Source organism: Micropterus salmoides, unplaced genomic scaffold (genome assembly GCF_014851395.1).
Source record: "Micropterus salmoides isolate LMB-PRFRI ecotype aquatic unplaced genomic scaffold, ASM1485139v1 Ms_hic_scaffold_14, whole genome shotgun sequence".
NCBI lineage: Eukaryota > Metazoa > Chordata > Actinopteri > Centrarchiformes > Centrarchidae > Micropterus > Micropterus salmoides.
The window spans coordinates 16,486,809-16,509,708 of NW_024040485.1; the positions used below are offsets into that span (position 1 = coordinate 16,486,809).

At 41.2% G+C, this 22,900-nt stretch overlaps 1 protein-coding gene across 6 annotated transcripts in view; it reads right to left on the minus strand.

The window, feature by feature from the left end:
- Nucleotides 1–92: 92 nt before the first annotated feature.
- The window catches only part of per2 (period circadian clock 2), a gene marked incomplete at its 3' end in the record, with an annotated part of 50,654 nt that continues 27,846 nt past the window's right edge, over nt 93–22,900 (minus strand). For 3 of the 6 annotated variants that reach the window (XM_038718022.1, XM_038718023.1, XM_038718021.1), the window contains 21 exon segments: nt 93–243; nt 2,393–2,600; nt 3,003–3,240; nt 4,084–4,200; nt 4,570–5,450; nt 6,095–6,358; nt 7,751–7,957; nt 8,131–8,255; nt 8,510–8,690; nt 8,847–8,937; nt 10,601–10,750; nt 11,092–11,206; nt 11,325–11,478; nt 11,583–11,689; nt 11,787–11,865; nt 12,143–12,285; nt 12,857–12,908; nt 13,664–13,865; nt 14,004–14,125; nt 14,582–14,736; nt 14,864–14,956. In XM_038718022.1, the coding sequence (XP_038573950.1) occupies nt 93–243; nt 2,393–2,600; nt 3,003–3,240; nt 4,084–4,200; nt 4,570–5,450; nt 6,095–6,358; nt 7,751–7,957; nt 8,131–8,255; nt 8,510–8,690; nt 8,847–8,937; nt 10,601–10,750; nt 11,092–11,206; nt 11,325–11,478; nt 11,583–11,689; nt 11,787–11,865; nt 12,143–12,285; nt 12,857–12,908; nt 13,664–13,865; nt 14,004–14,125; nt 14,582–14,736; nt 14,864–14,956 (3,835 nt within the window). 6 annotated transcript variants of the gene reach the window in all.

Consider the following 22,900-nt stretch of genomic DNA (forward strand, 5'->3'; position numbering starts at 1 on the left):
ACAAAGTCAGTATCTTTTTTCCTGCAAAGCATACTCAATTTCAAAGCCCAACTAAATAAAATAAACTGAACTTTAAAAGCATGTCAGTCTACCTTGATGTCTATCGCTTTGGGCAGACCTCCCTTCTTGATCCAGGGGTGGACCTCCATCAGCTCCTTCTTCTGCACCTCTGAGAAGCGCGGCTGGCTCTTCTGCAGCAGCCTCAGCTTCTCTCTATCCTCTCTGAGCACTTTCTGTATGTCACTGTGGATACAGCAAACACGGCCACATTCAATACTTGATCTGAAACTGACATCCAACTAAACCTTTATGAAATACGCAACTAAAATACGTTGGATAATTTCTCAATGTTGGAAGATTCCTGACTGTGAAAACCCAGCGTTGATCTTTGTAATGATCTTGAGCTATTAAAGTGTTTGTAACTGCAACAGTGCTGAGAAACGTCTACCATGCTCATTCAGACACCTATTACCCACTGACTGTGTTAATGTAAAGATGCCATCTGGTGGTCATTAACTCTCACTGCGAACAGCTCCAGCGTGAGATCTGCTCACTGATTCTTGTTTAGAGAAGTTGACACACACACACATCATACAGGGCAGTAACAGCGTGTATGTGTTCTTATGAAACACACTTTTATTACATATCACCAATTCACAACAGAAGTTCTTTCATTGCACTTTTCATACAGCACAAGAAGTTAAGTCTTTTTGAGTAAAAAGGGCTATTAGTACATTTAGTGTTGCTGCCTGAAGCAAAACAGAACAAAATTGAGTGCAAATGGAGTGGCAGTAGGTTATGACATTTCTGCAGCCCACAGACAGGTTTCCTGGCGACTCCACTTTGGAGATGTGTATGCCGCCAGGGGGCAGAAAAGCACAGAGAAGAGCTACAGTGAAAGAAGTTGAGGGTGAGCCTGGCTGTTGTAGTAATCTGCAAGGTGAAGGCTCAATATACAGGGGGGGTCTCTCTTTCAGCACAGAATTACACAATATCTAGTGACTTATAAACACATGTTCTCTAATATGCATTCACTGGCTTCTGTCATATTGGTAGCACTTACATTACAGTCCTCTCCAAAAGTATTGGATCGGTAAGGCAAATTCCTTTGTTTTTGTTGTTCACTGAAGACATTTGGGTTTAAGATCAAAAGATGAGTATGAGACAAGAGTTCAGAATTTACATTACATTCATTCAGCTGATGCTTTTATCTAAAGCAACTTACAGTGGATTCGAACCCAGGTCTCTCATATCCACCCCAATTTCAGCTCTCATTTTGTGGTATTCACATGTGTGTGTTAAACATCTCAGGACATACCACCCTTTGTTTGAACCCACCCATTTTTCAAGTGAGCAAAACTATTGGAACATGTGACTGACAGATGTTTCTTGTTGCCCAGGTGTTGCCTTTCAGGTTGATTGTCCAAACATTAAATAGCTCCGCATGACTAGTTAAAGTTTTCATCCTTTGTTCAAACCTATAAAGACTGCATTTCCTGTTAAAGAGGATAAACCAACATGAAGACCAGAGAGCTGTCTATGGGAGAAAAGCCATTGACAAGCTGAGAAAAGAAGGAAAATCGACCAGAGCCATTGGACAAACATGGTAAGCACAACAATTTGGAATGTCCTGAAAAAGAAAGAAACTACTGGTGTACTGAGCAACAGACGTCCAACAACACATCTAGATGTGAATACCAGGAAATAAACGCTGAAATTCTGAACTCTTGTCTCATACTCATCTTTTGATCTTAAACCCAAATGTCTTCAGTGAACAACAAAAACAAAGGACTGTTCCAATACTTTTGGAGGGGACTATTTACTGTAGCCATGTGCAAGCACAGACACTAAAGACTTTTCTGATGCATGGACACATGCTGAAACCACAGACAGTGATAAACTCATGCTAAGAAATCCTACATATTGCAGGATTCACTGGCTGCACAGCACTCTACTTCACAATTTGAGGAAGAACAGTACATTGAACAACCAACCAAGAGGTATCTAAGCTCTTTTGTCCTGTAACAAAATTGTGTACTGCAAGTTATGGCAGGCTCTCTAGCGTTTAAGTTGCTGTAGAAAAGTTGGCGAAAGTGACGAGTGTCCTATACCAGTTTACTTCTAAAAAGATTTTTCCCTTGTCCTACAGCAAGTTGTGATATTTCTAAATGTAGACAATGTGGACAGATGAACACCTTTCTGATGTTTTCTGCCTCCTGGCTGCACACACTCCGTCTATAAACAGGAAACCTGTCTCTTAATGAGGAATAGAGGACTGTTTGCCTGAATGAATGCTTAGCCTTCTAACAAATACAGGGTAACTATCAAACTGTAATGTCTAAAGGGCCGCTGTCCTACTCCTCACTGGCTACGCCCCTGTCCTCCTACTCACCGCGAAGGCAGCCGGTAGGTCATCATGACCTTGTCATCTGTGTTAGCCATGAGCAGCCACAGCGGGTCCTGCAGTACATTTTTTAAGATGTATTTGCTCTGCTCCATCTCCACTGGCCTTCCCTTGCTGCTGTTCAAGTGACCACTGGCCTTCTGGCTGTACTGGGACGAGTCCACGCTGCCAAAGTAATTACTACTACTGTTGCTTCCTGAGAATACCCAAAGAGAACATTATTATTTATTAAAAGTTTGAAACAAAGATTTATTTTTACTACAAAAAACCCCCAAAACACAGTACCATTAAACATTGCACTATAGCTTATGTACAAAATTCTGAAAATATAATGTCTCAGGGTACGATCTGATACATTTCTGTACACATGCACTTCCATCTTGTGATATGGACTGTATATTGGTAGACCTGTGACTACAAACATCAACACTTATCACTAGGAATTGGATATTAAAATGAGAACAAAGCTGATTCTGTTCACTTTGGTGTTTTCCACTTTTCATACTGCTACCTGAATTGAAATTTTCCTGCTCATTTCCCCTTGAGGATGTGTGAATTTGACCTCATCTCATCATATCCACGAGATGTTGAAACACACCTGTTGCACTGCCAGAGGTCCCACTAGCCGAGGCTCCGCTGGCTGACGTCCTGCTCTTAGATGTCCCGCTGTTGGATGTCCCGCTGGCTGAAGTTCCACAGCCGTTGGACCCTGAGCCCATAGACCCCGAAGTGGCTGAGCCAGTGCCTGAGCAGGAGTCCTCATGGAGAATAATGTCCAACATGTCGCTGGATGAAGAGTTGGCATCACTGTTGTTCCCGTCGCCATGTGAGCTTGCCTGCAAAAACATCACAGCGGTACCATTAAAAGGGATCTTGACTTCACAGCTCTGGCCAACACTGACTGACCGACTGTAAATCTACTTCCTACATCTACTGCATTTTTAGAATACAGGCTGGTGCCGTTGAGACTTAACGGGGAGTATATTTCTACAGTGAACATAGAAAATTGTCCATCTCACCAATCACCTGGTATACAATGCCATCTGATAACAATTGCTAGCCATACAACACAGCTGAGCATAGTAAGAAACACGACAACGATCCTTATCCTTCTGCAGCTGATTCAAAATAGCGCAAATCAATAAATAGGAGCCTGTAAATTTAGGAGTTTAGGGGGGAAAAATCATTGCATTCATGTGTAATAGAACATAATTGTAGTTGTTCCTGGGACCTGGTCACATCTCAGTATAATACATAGAGAAAACAATGTTGCTCAACTGTTTACTTTTGATGCTAAAATTGGTTGTATGATTGTATGGTTTAAGCCTTGGTATGGTTCTTACATGCAAATCCACAGAGTGTATACATGTGTGCATACAGTCATGCATACAGTACAACTGTGTACTATAAACAAGGTTTTGATTTAACTTGGAAGAAACAAGTAGCTCAATAAATCACTTGTTTTTCATGTCAGATCTTTCTAAAATTTCTCAGTCTCGTGATTCAGTTAAAAATCAACTTCACTCAAAATATTTTACTTTATAGACAAGAACATTGCAAAGTTAAAGATACTAATCATAAGTCATGAAATGGAAAAAAAAAAAAAGTTATAACTGACATTTGGAATTGGGGAGAAATGGGATTGGAGAAGTGTGGAGGTTTTCTGATGATTTGCCTACCTCTTTGCTGCAAGCCCTCAGCCTAGAGCCCCATTTATGCCAAGACAAACGCTCACAGACACAGGACGTACCCTCGCAATACAAGGGTCCAGATGGACCAGGGAGATTGAGAGATGGCTAAAGGGTGTAAGGGATAATAACATCATGTGTTAACACCCTGGGCCACATTTTATCTGAGGAGTCTAGACTGACTTGACTTTATACAAGGTATAGTAATACAACAGCATAAAACGGCTGCTTTAGTACTGTGTATAGTGTAGAGGAATCACTGTGATGATGACATTAAATCCCAAAAGGCAAGAGACATGTGAATGAACATCTCTGGGGAACATGCCACAGCCAACCCACAAAGATAAAGCTCAGCAAGGCATTGGCATTTTATCCTGACAATTAAAGAATGTTACAGGTGGAGAATATCAGCATTGGGAGACTTAGGGCGGAAAAGGACAGAAAAAAGCGAAAAGAGAAGTTTGTGCCCTTGTTTACCTGCTTCAGCTCCCTCTCCTTGGCCTGGTTGCCACTTGCCCCTTTCTCCCATTCAACCGTATTATTCCCGTGTATTCCAGCGGGCAGCACTGCGCTATCCTGTCTGTCCACAGACAGCTCCAGCTCCAGCAGGTTGAGGGGTGAGCTGCAGCGAGACTGGAACAGGGGTGGGGATGCCAGGCCTCCTCCAGACTGTGGCGTAGAGGAGCGAGACTGGCCCTCCATGGGGGCCTTTGGGGTTGCAGAGGATGGAGGGAAGTAGAATGACGGGGTCGGGAAGCCTCCTTGAGGAGCAAAGTGGTTCTGTGAGTTGAAGGAAGGTGGGGCTGGGAAGGGGACCTGGCCTGGAAAGGTAGCCTGACACAAAGGCTGCGTTTGGGTGGGAAAGCCACCAGTCTCTGCATAGTACACTGGCTGTGGTTGTGGCGGCCCAGGTACCATTGGAGGGTACATGTAGTTGGGCAGAACTAGAGCCACAATGGGGGTGACCATGGGAGCATTGTAGGGAGCAGGATGTATGGATGGCAGGCAGGGAGGGGCCTGGGGGGGCTGGTTGTCCCTAAACCCAGGCAGAGTGGCGTCTGTGCCAGGAGCTACGGAATTGGCTCTGGGGTAAACCTGTAGGGGATAGCCTGGCATCACAGAGGGGTAGGCCATGGCAAAAGTTGACTGCGAGGTGTCAGAGAGAGACCAAGAGGTCGGATTAAGGCCGTGGCTTAGAAGTGGAGGCTTCAGCTGTTGTCTGTGATGGGATACTGTGCTGTCTGAGGACTCTGTCTGCTTCGCTCGCTTTGATTTGGTCTTCTTGTTCCGTGTGCCACGCCGCGTGGTAGGCTCTACGCACCGTCCACCCTGCTTGCAGGATCGAGCAGCAGGTACAGCTAGAGATTAGGGAGGATAAAAAGCATGTGTTGAGTAATTTCTGAATTTAACAAAAGTGATTTTGATTGAAAACGTTTGCCAGTAAGAGGCAAGTATGAGTTAGAGGAAAATTACACTTGATTCATTGCTATTGTTCCTGATTACACTGTACAAACAACTTGAAACCTACTTTGACTGTTTAATATTCATTCATTCTGTGTTCAGATCAGTTCAGTTCAATGAGATAGTGTTTAGATAGTTATTATGTGACGTGTGACATCCATACAACGAAGTCCAATTGAGCAAAAACACAAGATCTTACAGGATGTAAACAAACCAACAGTTTGGCTAAACTATCTCAACATCTTTATTTAGAGTTAAACTCAAAATGTCACTAGTTACATAAAATAATGTTTACAACTGACAGTCTGGATAATAATTACCTACAATAACACTTGCCTTCTATTTCTCTTCCAATTGACTTTGGCTAACTTCTGGGTTTGTTTGAAACCTGTATGATCATCCGATAGCTCGTGTTTTCTTGCCCTGTATGAACTTGTGAGGATTATTATATATATATATATATATATATATATAAAACTACAAAGCAGGCATCCTTTAAAAGGCTTTTGATATGATTTGTCAGTGTGGTGGTCAAAGGTACCATTGCTGGCAAGCTGTCCTCTCTGGCGCTCTAGGTACTGCGAGCAGTTTGCTTTGATTTCTGAGAGTCCGCGAAGCTCTCTGAAGCGATGCAGAAAAGCCTGCTCCTCCTTCTGCGTATGGGCTGCCAAAACCTGCTTGGTCAGTCCCAGTTTCTTGTAGGACTCCCTTTCCTGACTGGGAGCCGAAACAGCATAAGGATGAGCCCAGAGGTTCTGGCTGGATTCTGCAGTCTCTCCTGTTCCCGGGACATCCTCTATGATCTCTGTATGGATGACAGCGGGGAAAGGACTTTAACATACTGTAAATCAATGAAAGGTGGAGTTTTCTATATTATAACCATTAAGCATTTAACAGTGACGACAACAAAAGCGATGTTGATCAAGCATTGTGGCTTGAATTGGAACCTACATCTACACCATTAACAAGAACATAAAAACGCAAGAAACTGACTAAGAATCACATATGGAAACACCCAGCTGTCAGTCACCTGTGGTTGAATGACAAGACTATGAAACAACTGCACAGTTAGACATTGGAGTGTAGCAAACAGATATTATTCACTTACATAGTTATTATGATCATTTGGCCTGAGGCTGGCTCACTCACTGGCTTCAATGTAACAACTGAACAATTTGTAAAGATTTGTTTTGTCGTTCTGTTCGTCACTGCTCATATTTTCCAGGGTGGTGAATGACTGTTTATAGATTGTTTATATCAGAGTAGCCATTGAACAGGCTGCCCTGAATGCAGCTTCTCTGACGCTCACTAACTTGCTGATGCTCGTTGCAGCAGGTTAGCCAACAAGAATACAGCTGTGGGCTTGTACTGACAAAACACTATATAATAAACATGACTTAACTACATGAGACTTGGATTATTATTGCTCTTGCTAATTCTGTCCAGCTTCAATCGCATACAATGCCGTATGTTTGCATTAAAGTTAACCTGGTCATTTGATAAAACTTTTACTGGATACTAACGATGAGACAAACGCAAAACACAATTTATGGATGGCAACTTTCAGTTTTGAATGAAATGACATATAGAGCTGCTAATGAGTTATCTCAGTCTTGGAAGTTTTTAAGATTAAATTGAAACAAATTATTATCACCACCATTGCAGTAATTTTGGACGGGACCCAATAACCCTGCAAATGTTTGTGCACAGAGTAGTAGCTAAAAATGTTATATAGTTGGAAGAGTTGGCAGCTAAGCATCCACCAACAAACTACACACACACACACACACACACACACACACACACACACACACACACACGGCAAATTTACAGTGCTGTGAAAAACCACTTGCCCCCTCTCCTGATTTCTCTCTGGTTTGTGCATATTTGTCACACTGAGTAGTTTCAGACATTCAAAAATACTAAAACAAGTAGCTAATGCTTGAAAATCTACAACTGTGTCTGAGCTAAAGAACTTCCTCAACCTTAAATGAATTTACAGACTATGCCTTTTCAAAGAGGTGATATGGTTTTAAAAAAAACTCTATTCCTTAAATAAATGAAATGTTAAGCTATGTTATTCAGGATCCACCTGTCTAATAGACATTTTGTCTGAAGATCTGAAACCTTTGTATAATAAATATGCAACAATAGAGGAAATCAGGTTGGAAGCAAATACTTTTTAACGGCACTGTACCTGACTCTGGTTGAGGTTTCTTGTCCCCAACATGCACTATGGTGCTACTGTAGCTACACTGGCTGGTTATGGACACCACGCTTTCTGGTTTGTTAGGTACAGGTAGGGGCAGCGAAGTGCCCACTACTGCTGTGGCCGCGTCACTGGACTTTTTGTCTCGAACATCCAAAGCGGAGAGATCAGACTGATCCTTCAACAACGGTGGTTCTGCCAAAGAGAACAGAGAACAAGAGATACTGACAAGGAACTGGCATTGAGTCTGAGAGAGATGTTTAAAGGGCAGAGTGTGAAAGCCTTCAAAGGCCGTAGTTTTGTATAATGAGATGAAAATAAGTTTTTGTTATTCCTTCCATGGTAGGAACTGAAGTGGTGAAACATACCTTCAGATACCTGCATGCTGTTAGATCCTTTCTGTTTGTCATCATCAGAGTTAGAGGAAGTGGTGTTAGAGGAAGACTGGCACTTCCTCTTCATGGTGATGGGAACATTATAGCTCTCCAAGTACCTACAGGAATCATAATGCAGTGATCAGTTTCTGAACTAGTTACAGTTAGTAGGAAACATCACAAAACAAGTGGTGAATTTTGAGACTATTTTCGGTGCGTGACTAGATGGAAACCTTATTTTTGTAGCCTTTCAATTAGTCTCCATGGCTTGCATACTGAAAATGTGTTACAAGGTGGATAACCTATAAACTTTAAGTGTACAAGGCTGGGTATAGGGTCCTATACAGGATAACATCAGTCTTTATCTTTGTACCTGACAACACTGTCCAGACAGCTGATCTGCTGGTAGGAGTAGACTGTCTGATCATTGACGGCCATCTCCTCCTGGAAAGAGGGCCGACTCTCCTCCATAGCGCCACCGGCCTCCCTACAGCTGAGAGGAGTTGCTGATTCTTTGGGCCGCACCACCGCTGGGCTCTTCTGTACAAACTCTACTGGAGGGAGGGCACGAGTGAAGGATGTGGTCGATTGAACAACAAATATGACATTTTCCCTTTAAAGCCACTGCAGGGTTCTTACGGTCTCTGGATTAGACACACTTTCTAAACCATTTATCCACAAATATGCAGGTAGTCATCAGCTGGACTTACTGCCATTGCTTTTCTTGTTGTCTTGTTTGGTTGTGTGCTGCTCCTGGCACTTCTGAAGGTGAACTCCCTTACAGATTTCCTGAAAGGTTCGCTGTGAAAAGGAGAGACAAGACTCAAGAATCAGCACAGCATCTGTCAAAGTATGAGACCCAGCAGTCAGTTGTATCTGATTTTAAATATATTAAATAAACAAATATGTTAGTTTTATAAAGATTCAATAAAAAAACCTCCAGAAATATATAGTTGAAGAAAAAGTATATGAACCCTTTGGACTTACCTGGATTTCTACATAAATTGGTTATAAAATGTGATGTGATTTTCATCTAAGTCACAACAATCGACAAACACAGTCTGCTTAAACTATCTTTCCATGTTTTTATTGAACACACCGTGAAAACAGTCACAGTGCAGAGTGCAAAAAGTATGTGAACCCCTAGACTAATGACTCCAAAAGTTAATTGGAGTCAAGTCAGCCAACCTGAAGTCCATCAATGAGGTGAGATTGGAGGTGTTGGTTAGAGCTGCCCTGCCCCAACACATCAATTTTTATTTTGCTATTCCCATGAAGCACTGCCTGATATGAACCATGCCTCAAAGAAAAGAGCTCTCAGAACACATAAAGGTTAAGAACTGTTGACTTGCATGAAGCTGGAAAGGATTAAAGAAGTATCTCTAAAAGTATTGATGTCCATCAGTCCACAGTAAGACAAACTGTCTATAAATGGAAAAAGTTCAGCACTGTTGCTTCTCTCCCTAGGAGTGGCCATCCTGCAAAGATGACTGCACGTGCACAGCGCAGAATGCTCTGTGAGGTTAAAAAGAATCCTAGAGTGTCAGCTGAAGACTTACAGAAATCTCTGGGACATGCCAACATCTCTGTTGACGACTCTACAATACATAACACTAAACAGCAATGGAGTTCATGGGGAGGACACCACGCAGGAAGCCACTGCTGTCCAAAAAAACCCCAAAACACTGCTGCACGTCAGAAGTTTGCAAAAGAGCGCCTGGAAGTTCCAAAGCACTACCGGCTAATTATTCTGTTGATAGATGAAACCAAAGTCGAGTTGTTTGGAAGGAACACACAACCCTATGTGTGGAGGAAAAAGGCACAGCACACAAACATCAAAACCTCATCCCAACTGTGAAGAAAGGTGGAGGGGTATCATGATTTGAGGCTGCTTTGCTGTCATTGACGGAAAAAGTTATTCCAAAGTTTATCAGGATATTTTGCAGGAGAATGTAAGGCCATCTGTCCGCCAGTTGAAGCTCAACAGGAGATGGGGGATGCAACAGGGTAATGACCCAAAGCACAGAAGTAACTCAACAACAGAATGGCTTCAGCAGAAGAAAATACACCTTCTGGAGTGGCCCAGTCAGAGTCCTGACCTCAGCCCGACTGAGATGCTGTGGCATGACCTCAAGAGAGCGATTCACACCACACATCCCAAGAATATTTCTAAACTGAAACATAGGAAAGATATAATTGTTTGTGTGGTGTTGGTTTAAGCAGACTGTGTTTGTCTATTGTTGTGACTTCAGGTGACATTTTATGACCAATTTATGCAGAAATCCAGGTAATTCCAAAGGGTTGACATACTTTTTCCTGTGACTGTACAAGTGGTTACATTAAGTTCAATATATTAAATTATTTTAATTCTAAAATTTATCCTGCTGTATCTCATAAAAAGCAGGACCATGTGGTCTGGAACACTGTACCATTTAATATATATTAAGTATTTGAGTTTACTCACTGGTCTGGCTTTGCCGCTCACTTCCTCCTCCTCCTGTCGCGTCTTGCTCCTGCTGCCATTGTCAAGGCTCTCGCTAGAGGAGGTCATGCCCAAAAGGTGGTCGTTTCTGTTCAGACTACCATAACCGCTGGATCCACTGTTATGAACCGGCTGACCAGACACAGAGAGAGAAGATTTAAGAAGGAGAGTTAAAAGGCAGAGAGGATGTAGCGCTGCTTAAAATATTTCCAACTATTTCAATCTTTCTTTGGTCTTAAAGTTGCTTTTACAGTCTCCACCCAGTTGTGTTCGGCTATTGACATTTTTGATATGATTTTTGATCATGACTTTTGAAATCCCTCCACTGTTAAAATTAAGATTTGCCTCTCTTACTTGATTAATTTCATTTCACTGCTAGCTTCTATGATTTATCACGGCTTAAATAAACAACCTCTTCTTCTAAAAATCAATCCCGTGTGTCCTGATTTCTGTCCCTCCTCATCCCCTCTCACCTGTAGCAGGAGCCGATGGATCTGCTCAGTAACCTCCTGGATGTCAGAGTCCATGGTCTTCATCTCACTGACAGGGGAGGCCGGGGACACAAACACATCTTCATTCACGGGGCCCCTGATAAACAGAGAAATCAGCGGATCAGCTACTGGTTCATACATGTCTTTCTATGAAACACTGTAATTCCAATTTAGGACGTATATCAGCTTAGATATTACAAGACAGTAACACTCACATGCGCACTTTGTGTCTCCCGATAACAAAGGAGACTTTGCGGCTCCAGGGGTTGACGAAACTGGACCAGCTGGTATCAAGAATGATGTATTCTCCATTTCGCGCACAGAACCGGATGGACGAGTGGTCAAATGGTTGCCCTGCATATTGAAGAACTGCAGAGAAAGCCAAAATAATATAGTCAGATCATGATGGGGATAGATTTCATGTGCAGACACAAGAAATTCCTCCAGCGTCTATTTAAATTCTCTGGACTCACTCTTCCTGTGAATGGCCAACATAATCGGTCGGTCATTGGGATGCAGATGGAGGAGGACTGGGGTGCCAATCAGGTCCTGGGGGAGGTACCCGAGGAGAGGGACCGCTCTGATCCACACAAACCACATGACAAATCAATATTCAGAACTTATAGCTCAGAAATACAAAAACAAACAAACAAAAAAAACATCCCGTTGTGGTTTACCTCTCATCCACATCCTGAAACACACAACTCGGAGTGTGTGTGGTGGTGAAGATGCGTTTGTCTGTTGGAATTCTGGGTGCTTTAAGGAAGAGGAAAGATTTTGATTGTTAGGGTCTATGCTCTCTCAAAAGTAATAAGGAGTAAAAAGTTTAATGCTAATTTTGCATTTCTTTATCTTTACAGGGGATCTAAGGAATGTTTTATACCTTTCAGGTAAACTTTTATTTGGGATGTATAAAAACTGACTTTACTACAACTGCGCACTGAGGGCCTCCATTAAACAAGCAGCCATAAGATATGGAACACATTTTTCGGAGACATGAACTGGCTTATCAATTCTGCAGTCAGGTTCTTACCATCATAACCAGAGTGAACTCTCTCTGCCAGTAGGAGGCAGCAGAACTGGTCTTCAGCATGTACTGTGTCTTGGACCTTCATCAGGTAGGGTGTCATGCGGAACGGATAGTACTGCAGATCGCCCTCACACTTCTTACCACCACTGGAAATTAGTGAGAAGAAAAGTCAAATTAAAACAAATCTAATAAGGATTGCCAATTTATATACTAAGCTTTCACAAATAATCTGTGTCCGGGTTTGTGGTGTTTAGATTTCAAGTGGTTGAACACAAGGGGGAAGTGTTGAGCCATTTCCCCATCTGTGTACAATTAAAGAGGGTTGGGATAAATGTTGTTTGTGTGTTCTTTGATTTCTGCACTTGTGAGTTTTCTAACCTCCAAGGTGATGAGCGCTGTCACTTTTACATCATATGAGTACTAAGATCAGAATGAGTATTTAAGGTTTGTCTTGCGTGAGGATTTGGTGTGAAAGCACAATAAAGTCAATGAAAAGTCCTAACAAGTACAGTAAGGTCTGTGTTTTAATGTGTGTGTGTCTGATTGCCAATATGTATACTACAGACCTGGAAAAAGCATCTGATTATAGTTCAAAAGCATATGATGTCACAAACTAACTGATAAACATCTAGAGTGGAATGAAAGCATGAATAAAAATTACAAAGAGGTACGAGCAGCAGATGGCACAACGCCGTGTTTGAACCAGCACATACCCACCTGATACGACAGAAGAAGGACTTCTCCTGCATGCAGTCAGACGGGGATGACTCTGAAACGGGAAAGGGTAATGTTTTAATTCAAAAGCAACACGATCCGGCCGCAGTGGTAGTCGGGGGCTTGGCTCCCGCAGGCGGTCAAGCATTGATTAATTCCATCAATAAACACTCTCTTGCTTAAATGCAATGAATTTAAACAGAGTCGAGTCTTAACTTAGCACTAGAATATTTGCAGGCATATGGGCGACTAATCACAACAGATAAGTGCAGCTCTGGGTCTCATTTGTAGAAAAAATTTAAGGTAACAGCCCGACTAGTCAATCGGGGCATTATCAGTTAAACTGAAGAGGGAATAATGAGCTCTCCAAGTTGATGAATAAATTACTGAATTATTCAGACTGTGCCCTGGGCAGTTTTAATCATCTGAACTTCTAGTTCAACTAAAAAGCTATCCCACTTTACTTTCCTATTTTAGCTTTAGCATCAGTCTATTTTATCCAGCTTTGTTAAAAGGGGCAAACGTCAGATTACTAAGGTCAGGTTGAACTTTATGCACCAGGTTTATGGCAGCAAGTGCATCAATGACTTGTCGGCAAACAAACTTGCTATCCAGGGATTTCACTTGCAGGCGTTTATTTCTCCAACACATATTCTTATGTAGCCTATGCAAAAGTACTTTCAAGAATATTTATAGACAGAGTGTGAATACTTTTTTCATATCACGGTCATCCTCCTTAACAACTGCTTTGATCAAGGATACCCTCTTGAGCATCAGTGACACTGCAGAGAACTGTGTAGCTATATGTACCTGCTCCAGTGCACATGCTCCAGGAGGGCAGGCGGTAAGGCGTAGTGAAGCTGTAGAACACACTAACATCTTGCGGCGTCAGGAACTCCACAAACTTGGTGTTCTTGAACACGTCTCTTTTGCAGTTGAGGATGGAGGCAGCCTGATCAGAAATGTAGACTATCCTTCCTGTGTTGAGCGACACTGCTACTGCAAAAATGTCCTGTTGAAGAGGCAAAATGAGAATTGTGGGATAAATGAGAAAATCAACTGCTCAGACACAACCAACTAAAGAATTTCTGTTCAAAACCCAACACAAGTATTTTGCAGGTGTTGTTTTAACGAGTATTCAATGACTCACGTTGTTTTTGAGGGTGTATTCAGAAGTGATGCTGTCTATCTCCTCTATCGTATAAGAGGATACATCCAGGCCTGAAGGTTGACTGTCATTGATCATCAGCAGCTGGTAATACTCCTCATTGGCTGCAAGAGACACAGTGATTTTATCAAAGTCTGGTCACAACAAAAAATCCAATACAGAATATAGTGAACGTGGAATATATAAATATTTTAATGTCCATGTCATATTCTGTAACTACTAGACTGTACCTCTACCCACCCATTTCCATCTGTAAACATTTTGACAGGGTAGAATTAAGCATTTACAGACCAGTACCATAAGACCTAACTGCAAAATGTTCCCTCATGTGCCGAATTATGTCTTCATTCAAGAAACAAATTCATGTATTACAAATAATAGCTACATTCATGCATTTACTCATGAATGCATTTACTCATGAATGCATTTACTCATGAATGTGGAAAGAATTTTGAATGTACAGACAGCATAAACAAAAAATATAAATAAACTGCTGTGACCCCGAAACGTTGGTAGTTACACAGACAGAAGACAGACGGAGGGATGTAAACGAGCTTTACCTTCCACCTGTTTGACACAGCGAAGTGCGTACTTGAGGGTGTTCAATGTGGTGGACTTGTTACTGTGTCTCTTCTCAGCGGGCAGGTGACGCTTCAACTCTTTCAGAGTTTTAATCACCTCTTTCTGGGTCTTGGCTTTGGCGGATTCCTGACTACTGCAAGTTGCACATACAGCGGCAAATCAGATATTGCAATAAGGAGAACAGTCCCTTAAAAATAGATGAAATATGTTAATAGAATATATAATGTTTTCAGTGTTAGAGCGGTGGTCGGCACACTAACCTGCAGCCGCTGGTTGACGGGTTGTCCTGCTCTGAGCTCAGCAGACTGAAGGCGTTTGAGCTGCTGGGAGGAGACGGACTGTGGGAGTTCGAGCTGTGTGGGACAGAAACACAACTGAATAATTCAAACCAAAATAAAGCAAAAGAAATTACTTTAATGACCTCAAAGAGAGACAGAGAGAGAGGGAGAGACTCACAATGGATTCTAATTCAGTTTAGATTTGAACTCCCTCAATAAAACAGAATCGGCTTTATTGCCAGGTATGTGAACACATACAAGGAATTTGAATTGTACATTGCTCATGATGTACTTACTTATACAATAATGCTATAATAAAGTACAAAATCAGACACAGGCTACAGTATAGAGAAGACATGTATAAACACATTAAACAAAAACAATATAGAGAGATTGAGAGAGAGAGCAGATGGCAAAGGATGCAGGAGTAAATTATTATTATTATTATTATTATTATGTACATCTTGGAGGTGGATAAGATATACAGGTGCACATACACATACATGCATACAAGTACACAGTGCGATGGAGAATAGTGCAAAGGATGTTGGAATAAATAAGTATTATGTGCAGGTATTATGTACTTGATGTAGGTGGATTTGATATACATACTTTGAAGTAGAGAATAATGAATAAATGAAACCTGTAAATAGGTGGCTGATTAGAGTTACTGGGGCGAGAAAAAGAGAGAGAGAGATCGATCCATGGCATTAACCTACAAGCTTAACACTGCCCTAATAATAATACATTTACTTATAAACACCTTTCAAGACACCCAGGGACACATTACAAATCCACATAACAGCTGTCAATACATAATAAAAGATGGCATACTAAAATAGACCCTCAGAGCCGCTGAATCACCACAACTCAGGTTACTATGAATAACCTGCTTACCTGGCTAAGAATAGAAAACACCTTTACAAATAGCCTCTTCCTGGCACAAGACGGTGTCCAAGTCTATTAAAATAAAACCTTCAGTGCTAAAGAACGCAAATGCTGGTTTTAGACTGGACACACCAAACACGTATTAGAATGAGACTAGGAAATTGTTTAAAATAGTAGGCTAATTGACTGTGTGGTAGTAAGTCTGTGAGGCACCGTACGTGCTCCAACAGGCAGGGGAGCTTCCGTTTTAGTTTCTACTTTGAGGAAAAGGTTTGTCTGCCCAAGGTGAAGATGAGGCCAAGGCTTTGTGAACAGACTTATCATGATGGAGAACAGTCAAAACCAAAGCTTTGTCCCAATTCCATACTGCATACTAATTCTTAGACTATGTTTAACACACACACACACAAATATGCATACTAAAGAAAGTCAGTATGCATAATAAATCCAACACAGCCGCAAAAAATAATAATTAAATTGCTGATGGCCAGGAGACCGCTCCATAAAGATGGACAGTATAAAATCTTTTCATTGGAAACACATTTTGCTTTCTCTTTGTGACGTTTAATTGTCAGTGGCTTCCAAATTGACAAATGTCAGTGCACATATTTAATAATTTCCTGTTAGTATGAAACAGTAAAGTACATTGATTGCAATACAATTAGTAGTATTATACCATTAGTATGTTTGTGTTGAATTGGGACACGACAGAGCATTTAACTAACAATGACTATGACTGCCGTCTGTCTAATGGTTACATTGCAGGGCTTTATTAATCATTGGCACAGCTGATAAAGTATTCAGTTTAAAAAAAAAAAATACAGCTTTAGTTTTATCATCATGCTGTTAAATGCATATAAATTATGTTTTCTACAGCAAATAAAAGTCTTTAATTAGGCCCCTATTTCAGTATCAGTTCAGTTTCCACAGTGCACCAGGCACTTGGTATTTGTTTCCATGCAAAAAAGCAACCCAAATATCAGCAACTAACAGAGTTAAGGCACAGAAAGAAACCCCAAGTTTTAGCTAATTTAATTCAAGGCCAGGAACTGTATATGCCGTAAACATAGTCACATTCAAACAAACAATGGTCAGGCAGTCAACTCAGCTGTGTATGTAGTCCACTGTATTAGCGGACAAGCTCAATTTGAGGCTATTAACAGCTGCGAGATACTGACTCACCTGAGCTCCATCTCATGTTACTATAAATAGCCTGCTTACCTGGCTAAGAGAAAACACCTTTACAAATATTCTCTCCTGGCACAAGAAGGTATCTAAGTGTATCAAATATAACCTTCAGTGCCCAAGAATGCAACAGTTGGTTTTAGACTGGAGACGCATTAGTGTTCACTAGGCTAATTCGCAACGTCCTAGTAAGACCCCATCCACAGTACTCCGTTTTAGTTTACAAACGGAGAATTAAGACGAATAAGATCTCCGTCTAAAACAGCATTTAAACTTCGTTTTAGAATTGATCTCTGTCTTCATTAACGGCGGAAAATAAACTGGGAGTCGTTGCAAAGTAATTACGGCGACATACACAGTACAAGTGTAGGCTGTGTTATCTACACAGTAGATATTTTAATAAAAATACCCTAGTCAGTAGCATTGTGTTTCTACTTTGCATGACTTATGAGACCCAATCAGAGAGCAAAAGTAGTCCTCAAAAAAGAATCCCCTCGTGAGCTTTCGGAGCCACAGTAAAACGCCCTCCGGAGTCTCAAGACAAAAACCGGGGTCGTAGCGTTTTCAAACTTCTCCGTTTTAGGTCTTCGTTTTCGCCGTTTCAGTCTGCATGGAAGGTGCAAACGTTTCAGAAGGTGTGGATGGGGCCTTAGTGAAGAAACAGAGGACTTCAGAAACGATGATGCAAATGCTCAGGCTTGGCTCTCTGATTGGGTCTTATAAGTCAAGCAAAGCAGACACGGTGCTACTGACAGAGTTCTTGACATGGCGTTTTTATTAAATATTCTGTACCGTGCAAATAACTTATCTGCCTACACTTGTACTGTGTATGCCGCTGTTTACTTTGCACCGACTCCCAGTCTGTTTAACGCCACCAGACTGCGTGTTGCATTCAGTAACAGTCCCAGCTCGTTATTGGTGCATGCAAAAAAATCTGGTCTGATTCTTCCTCTGTATTACTTTATTCTTTCGCCAAATCTTCTGTAACTACAGAATAGACCATCTGCTTTCTGTTTACACCGGCACGCGCATGCCCAGTGTGAACGGCCACTAGATGTGCGTTTTAAGTCATTTTAGTATAGACGGAGATCAACTCTGATACGAAGCTAAAACGCTGGTGTGGACGGAGATTGTATTTGTTTTATTTCTCCGTTTTTAAACTAAAAATGAGTAGTGTAGATGGGGCCTAACAGTAGACTGACTGGGTGTTAGAGTGTTGCCATAATTGTCTGATATTTCTGAAGCACAAATGTCACACATGCATCTCACCCAGCTGAGACACCTGACATTGCAAAAGGTGCTCAAGTGACATAATGATAAAAACAAAAAAGTCACTCAATCTCACAAGATGGGGTGTAGTTAAAGTGAGCCTAAAAAAGATCCACTCACTTCTGCCTTTGTGGAAGTGAATGGGGAACAATGTGCACACAGCCAAAGCTCTCATTTAGCAGCCAGGCTACAAAAGAAAGCACGCAGTTCAAAGGTCAGTCTCACCTCCTTGAGGACCTTAAGTGCATCTGTAATGGGCTTATAGCAGGAAAGAGCCAATACAGCAAAAACTAGGTGCCTAAATACAACTAGCTGAAAAGAGCTATCTTGGTGCCCTGAAACAGTAAATATATATCAAGCCTGCTTATTACTGAGTCACTTTCTTGCATTGTCCTCTCTCCCTCTCACTTGTGTATGTTCTTAAATCAACAAGCAGAGCAAAGCAAAGAGAGTCCTTCATCGGTTAAAGCCCAACGTTTGTGCTGCTTATTTTGAAATCTGTCCTGGGTACAAATATAAAACACACTCCGATGGTGTAATTTCCTAAAGTCAATTACTAAAATATAAAATTAATTTGAAAATGAAAATTACGCCCTCCGGAGTTTCAAAACAAAAAACGGGGTCGGCAGCGTTTCCAAACTTCTCTGTTTTACGTCTTCGTTTTCTCCGTTTTAGTCTGGATGGGTGGTGCAAATGTAGCAAAAGGACTCCATTTTAAAATAAACACAGTGTGGATGGGGCCCAAGTCTGTCAGACATGGAAACATGTTACCAAAAGGGAGCTCTCTGTTTTGGTTTCTGCTCTGTGCAGGATGTTTCTCTGTTCAAGGTGAAGATCAGGGCAAGGTGGCCTTGTTTAATTACAAAGCTTCCACTGACAGGGTGTGATTAAATTTGACCTATTATTTCATCAGGTGTGTGTGTGTGTGTGTGTGTATATATGTATATATATATATATATGTATATATATATATATCTCATTACATTTAAGAGGCATGAATAACAGCAAATCAACTGCATATGAATAAGGCAAAGAGGAGCTGCAGTGGGCTTAAAATCTGGTGTGTTAATCAGTGAAAATGAGAAATGCAAAATTGTGTCGACGATTGTTTTGGATGAAAGAGAGTGTTTTTCTACAATATTCACAGAATAAGCCTATAAAATAAGTTGTGTTCTGACAGTGTGTATGTTAACTATTTTGACTAGGAAGCACAGGGACATGAAGCTTGTCAATTTCTCATTTGACAAGAAAAGAAACAATCCAATAAATAGTTTCCTTACTCAAAACTTAGCTGGGCATTGGTAACCTTGCAGAACCTGGTAAGGTTTGTCCTCTCAAGCTCTGTCAAGTTGTATGGGGACTGTAAGTGAAAAGCAAGTTTCAAGTCTGGCCACAACTATTGGACTAAATAGAATTCTGGACTGGGCTTCTCCAGGACACTGTTGTTTTAAAATCAAACCGAATTTGTCAAATTTGCTTTTTCTTAGGGAAAATAAAATGTCCCCGAAGTCTCACTTTTCTCGCAAGCTGTACTCCACATTTCCTTTTGCCCTCTGCTTAGCCTTACAGGACCTTCTGCAGTGAAGCATTCCCTCATTGTTGTTGCTTCTGGCATCATGCAGAGTTTGGACCAAATTTGGTATGGCAGCCAATCAGCTCACTTCTGGTCTCATTAGAGCACCGAACCTTCTTCTCTTCCACTTGCCTTCAAGCAAATGTTAGCACAGATATCATAACAGTGGCTCTCCCTTTGTCACCGGGATCACTTACTGGGACACTTCATGCAACTGATCCATCGTTATTTATACCTGTGCTTCTCCTGTAGTGACAAGGTCAAATGTCGGCTATGAATAAAAAACTATTTTTGGTGATAATGATTTATCACAATAAAAAAAAAAAAAAAAAAAAAAAAAGGCAAATACTTTGTATTTTATATTTGTCCATCCATCGTCAACCACTTATCCTGCGTACAGGGTCGCGGGGGCTGGAGCCAATCCCAGCTGACATCGGGTGAAAGGCAGGGTCGCCAATCCATCGCAGGGCCACACATAGACAAACAACCAGTCACACTCACACTCTCTAGGGTCACCAATTAACCTAGTCCGCATGTCTTTGGACGGACACGGGGAGAACATACAAATTCCACACAAAGGATGGGGCAACCCGTGACCTTCTTGCTGTGAGGCCACAGTGCTATCCACCGGACCACCATGCCACCCATTTCTATATATTAATTTCCACTATGATATCAATCCACTGATTCTTCCACTGCAATTCAATGTTAAAGAATAAAATATGAAACAGTTTTAAAAATCTTTACAGAAGCATTTCGTCCTCCTGTCACTCTGTGCATTCAGAAATGTTGAAACTCATGTTTCTCACAGAGAATGAAAAGACATGAAATCTTCTCTCGTGACTGAGGATGTGATAGCAATCAACCACGCTGTCCAAAATGTGGGACCGTTTCTTTAAGAGGTGCATCGGCCTACATTATTTAACAAATAATACAACCACATTCTCGCTCTCTCTTTGTCTCTCTGTGTCATACAAATGCACAGCTGAGGGCCACAGATGGGTGAAGAGGAAATGGTACTCATGGCAGATGGCCACAGAAGGCACCAAGGTCAAAACAAGTCCCAACCTCCACATGGTGGTTTAATAAACTGAAATGTGTCCATGTCACTTGATGAGTCAAAATATGCCTCTCTTGTTGATTTGGCAGTAGTTTTGTGATTTTCATTTAGTAACCTGTATAATTTGTCTTTTAAACAAGCCGTTTTGGGTGAATGAGATAGAGCAAGAAAGACAGAAAGCAGAGAGTGAGAGAAAGAGGGAAAAAGTTAGAGACACAAATGATAAAACAGAAATATAGAAAGAGAGGGAGAAAGAGTGTAGTTGAAGGAGAGGTTTACCAAAAAAAAATAAAATAAAAAAACAAAGTACAAAAAGGTTAGCAGTTCAATTGAAGAGAGAGGGAGGGGTGCAAAAGTGAAGTGAGAGATGTGAAAAATAGTTAAAGTTATCCTGTCAGAACACGAGAGGGGGAGCTGACCGATGTAAGATACAGGCAGGAAGAGGGAGGGGTTTAAAAAATAAAGATCTGGATTCAAAAGGTCAAGTGAGGTAAGAGAGGCAGGGCTGGAAGTGACGGAGAAAGAACGTGTAAGCACACAACTCTGCTCGCCCCACCCAGTGATAAACACAGACTAAACAATGTGTTGCCATGGCAGTAACAAGGAGTTAGGGAGCATGACACAACGGATCTGGCCTTTAGAGAAAGCAAGCCTCCAGCCTCCCAGATGACATCAATCCATTCTTGCTACTGGGAGCGACAGAACCAGCTATGGTCTCCTCCTTGGCAGACTACATTATGTCTGAACTGCGTTTTGGTCACGCCGCGGTCGCATTCAGGCAGTTGTGGGGAGTTTGGAAAATGTTCTATCATTATGATTCAACCAACATTCAAACCTACCTCTGTAGTGGAGATCATGTGCTGTACACCTACAGACTGAGAGCAAAAGAAGCCAGCCTACAAATGTTCAGCACTGCACAGTTTACTTTAGAATGACTGCGTCACCAACAAGTAGGCTCAACCGGTTTATTCCAAGCTCAGGAAAGTAATGTTTGTGTTGTAGAGCTGGAGAAAAATGAAACCTATTACCATAGAAAATGTATATTTACTGTAGCCAGTACCAGTGTTACATAAAAATTTATGCTGCTTTAAATCCACTGTGAAAAAAAGACTGCAACTAATTATTTTCATTATAGTTTCATCTGCAAATCATTTTCTCTATTAAGAAAATTTCAAAAATGCCCATTATCATCTGCCAGAGCGCAAAACTGCCATATCCATGTTGACTGTTTTTGCCTGACCAACAGTGCAAAATCCCAAGATATTCAGGATCAAATATGACATGAAGAAAAGCAGGAAGATTTGACCAGTAACGCTTTTAAAATGACTTATTTAAGTAGTTGCAGATTAATTTAGGGTTGGCTGAATGAATAGTTTGTTTCAGCTCTAGATAGACTGAAGAAATATTGAAAGGTGGCTCTACAGATAAACGTACCCACTAATGACCACTAGGTTCTGCTATCACAACTGTTTAGTGGGTGCACTCTTATCTAAATACTTGTATACTATATATATGCAGCATTATGATAACCACCCAGCCCTAGTGTGTAACAAGTAACATAAATGGTCTACCACACATTTGAGATGGGGCAGGTAATAAAAGATTTTTCTTCTTCAGTAAGTGAGCGAGTGTCTGTCTGGTCATGGGATACAGTTTATAGTGTCTCTAAACCTACAAAGATCTGACCGATAAGATCAATGTGTCAGACTTACCAAGATAAAGATACAAACTGAATTTTGTACCAAGCACTTCATAAAACCCAACCACCACCTGCCTCTACCAGAAGCAAAATATAAGCAACTTGAACATGAGCTGGCAAGAGATATGGTTTAGGGACAGAAAACATTGTTGCGGTAAAATGGAATTAAGTGGAACTCACTGTCCTTTGTTCAACATTTTATTTTTGGCCAAACAACATGTCTGTCATGTATAGGAAGTGCTCGGCTGGCAAGAAAAAAGTAATAGAAAGCAATACAATTTCATATCTATTAATATTTTTAAGTTTTGTGGGGAGAACTCATGGTCAGAGGAAAACGATGGAACA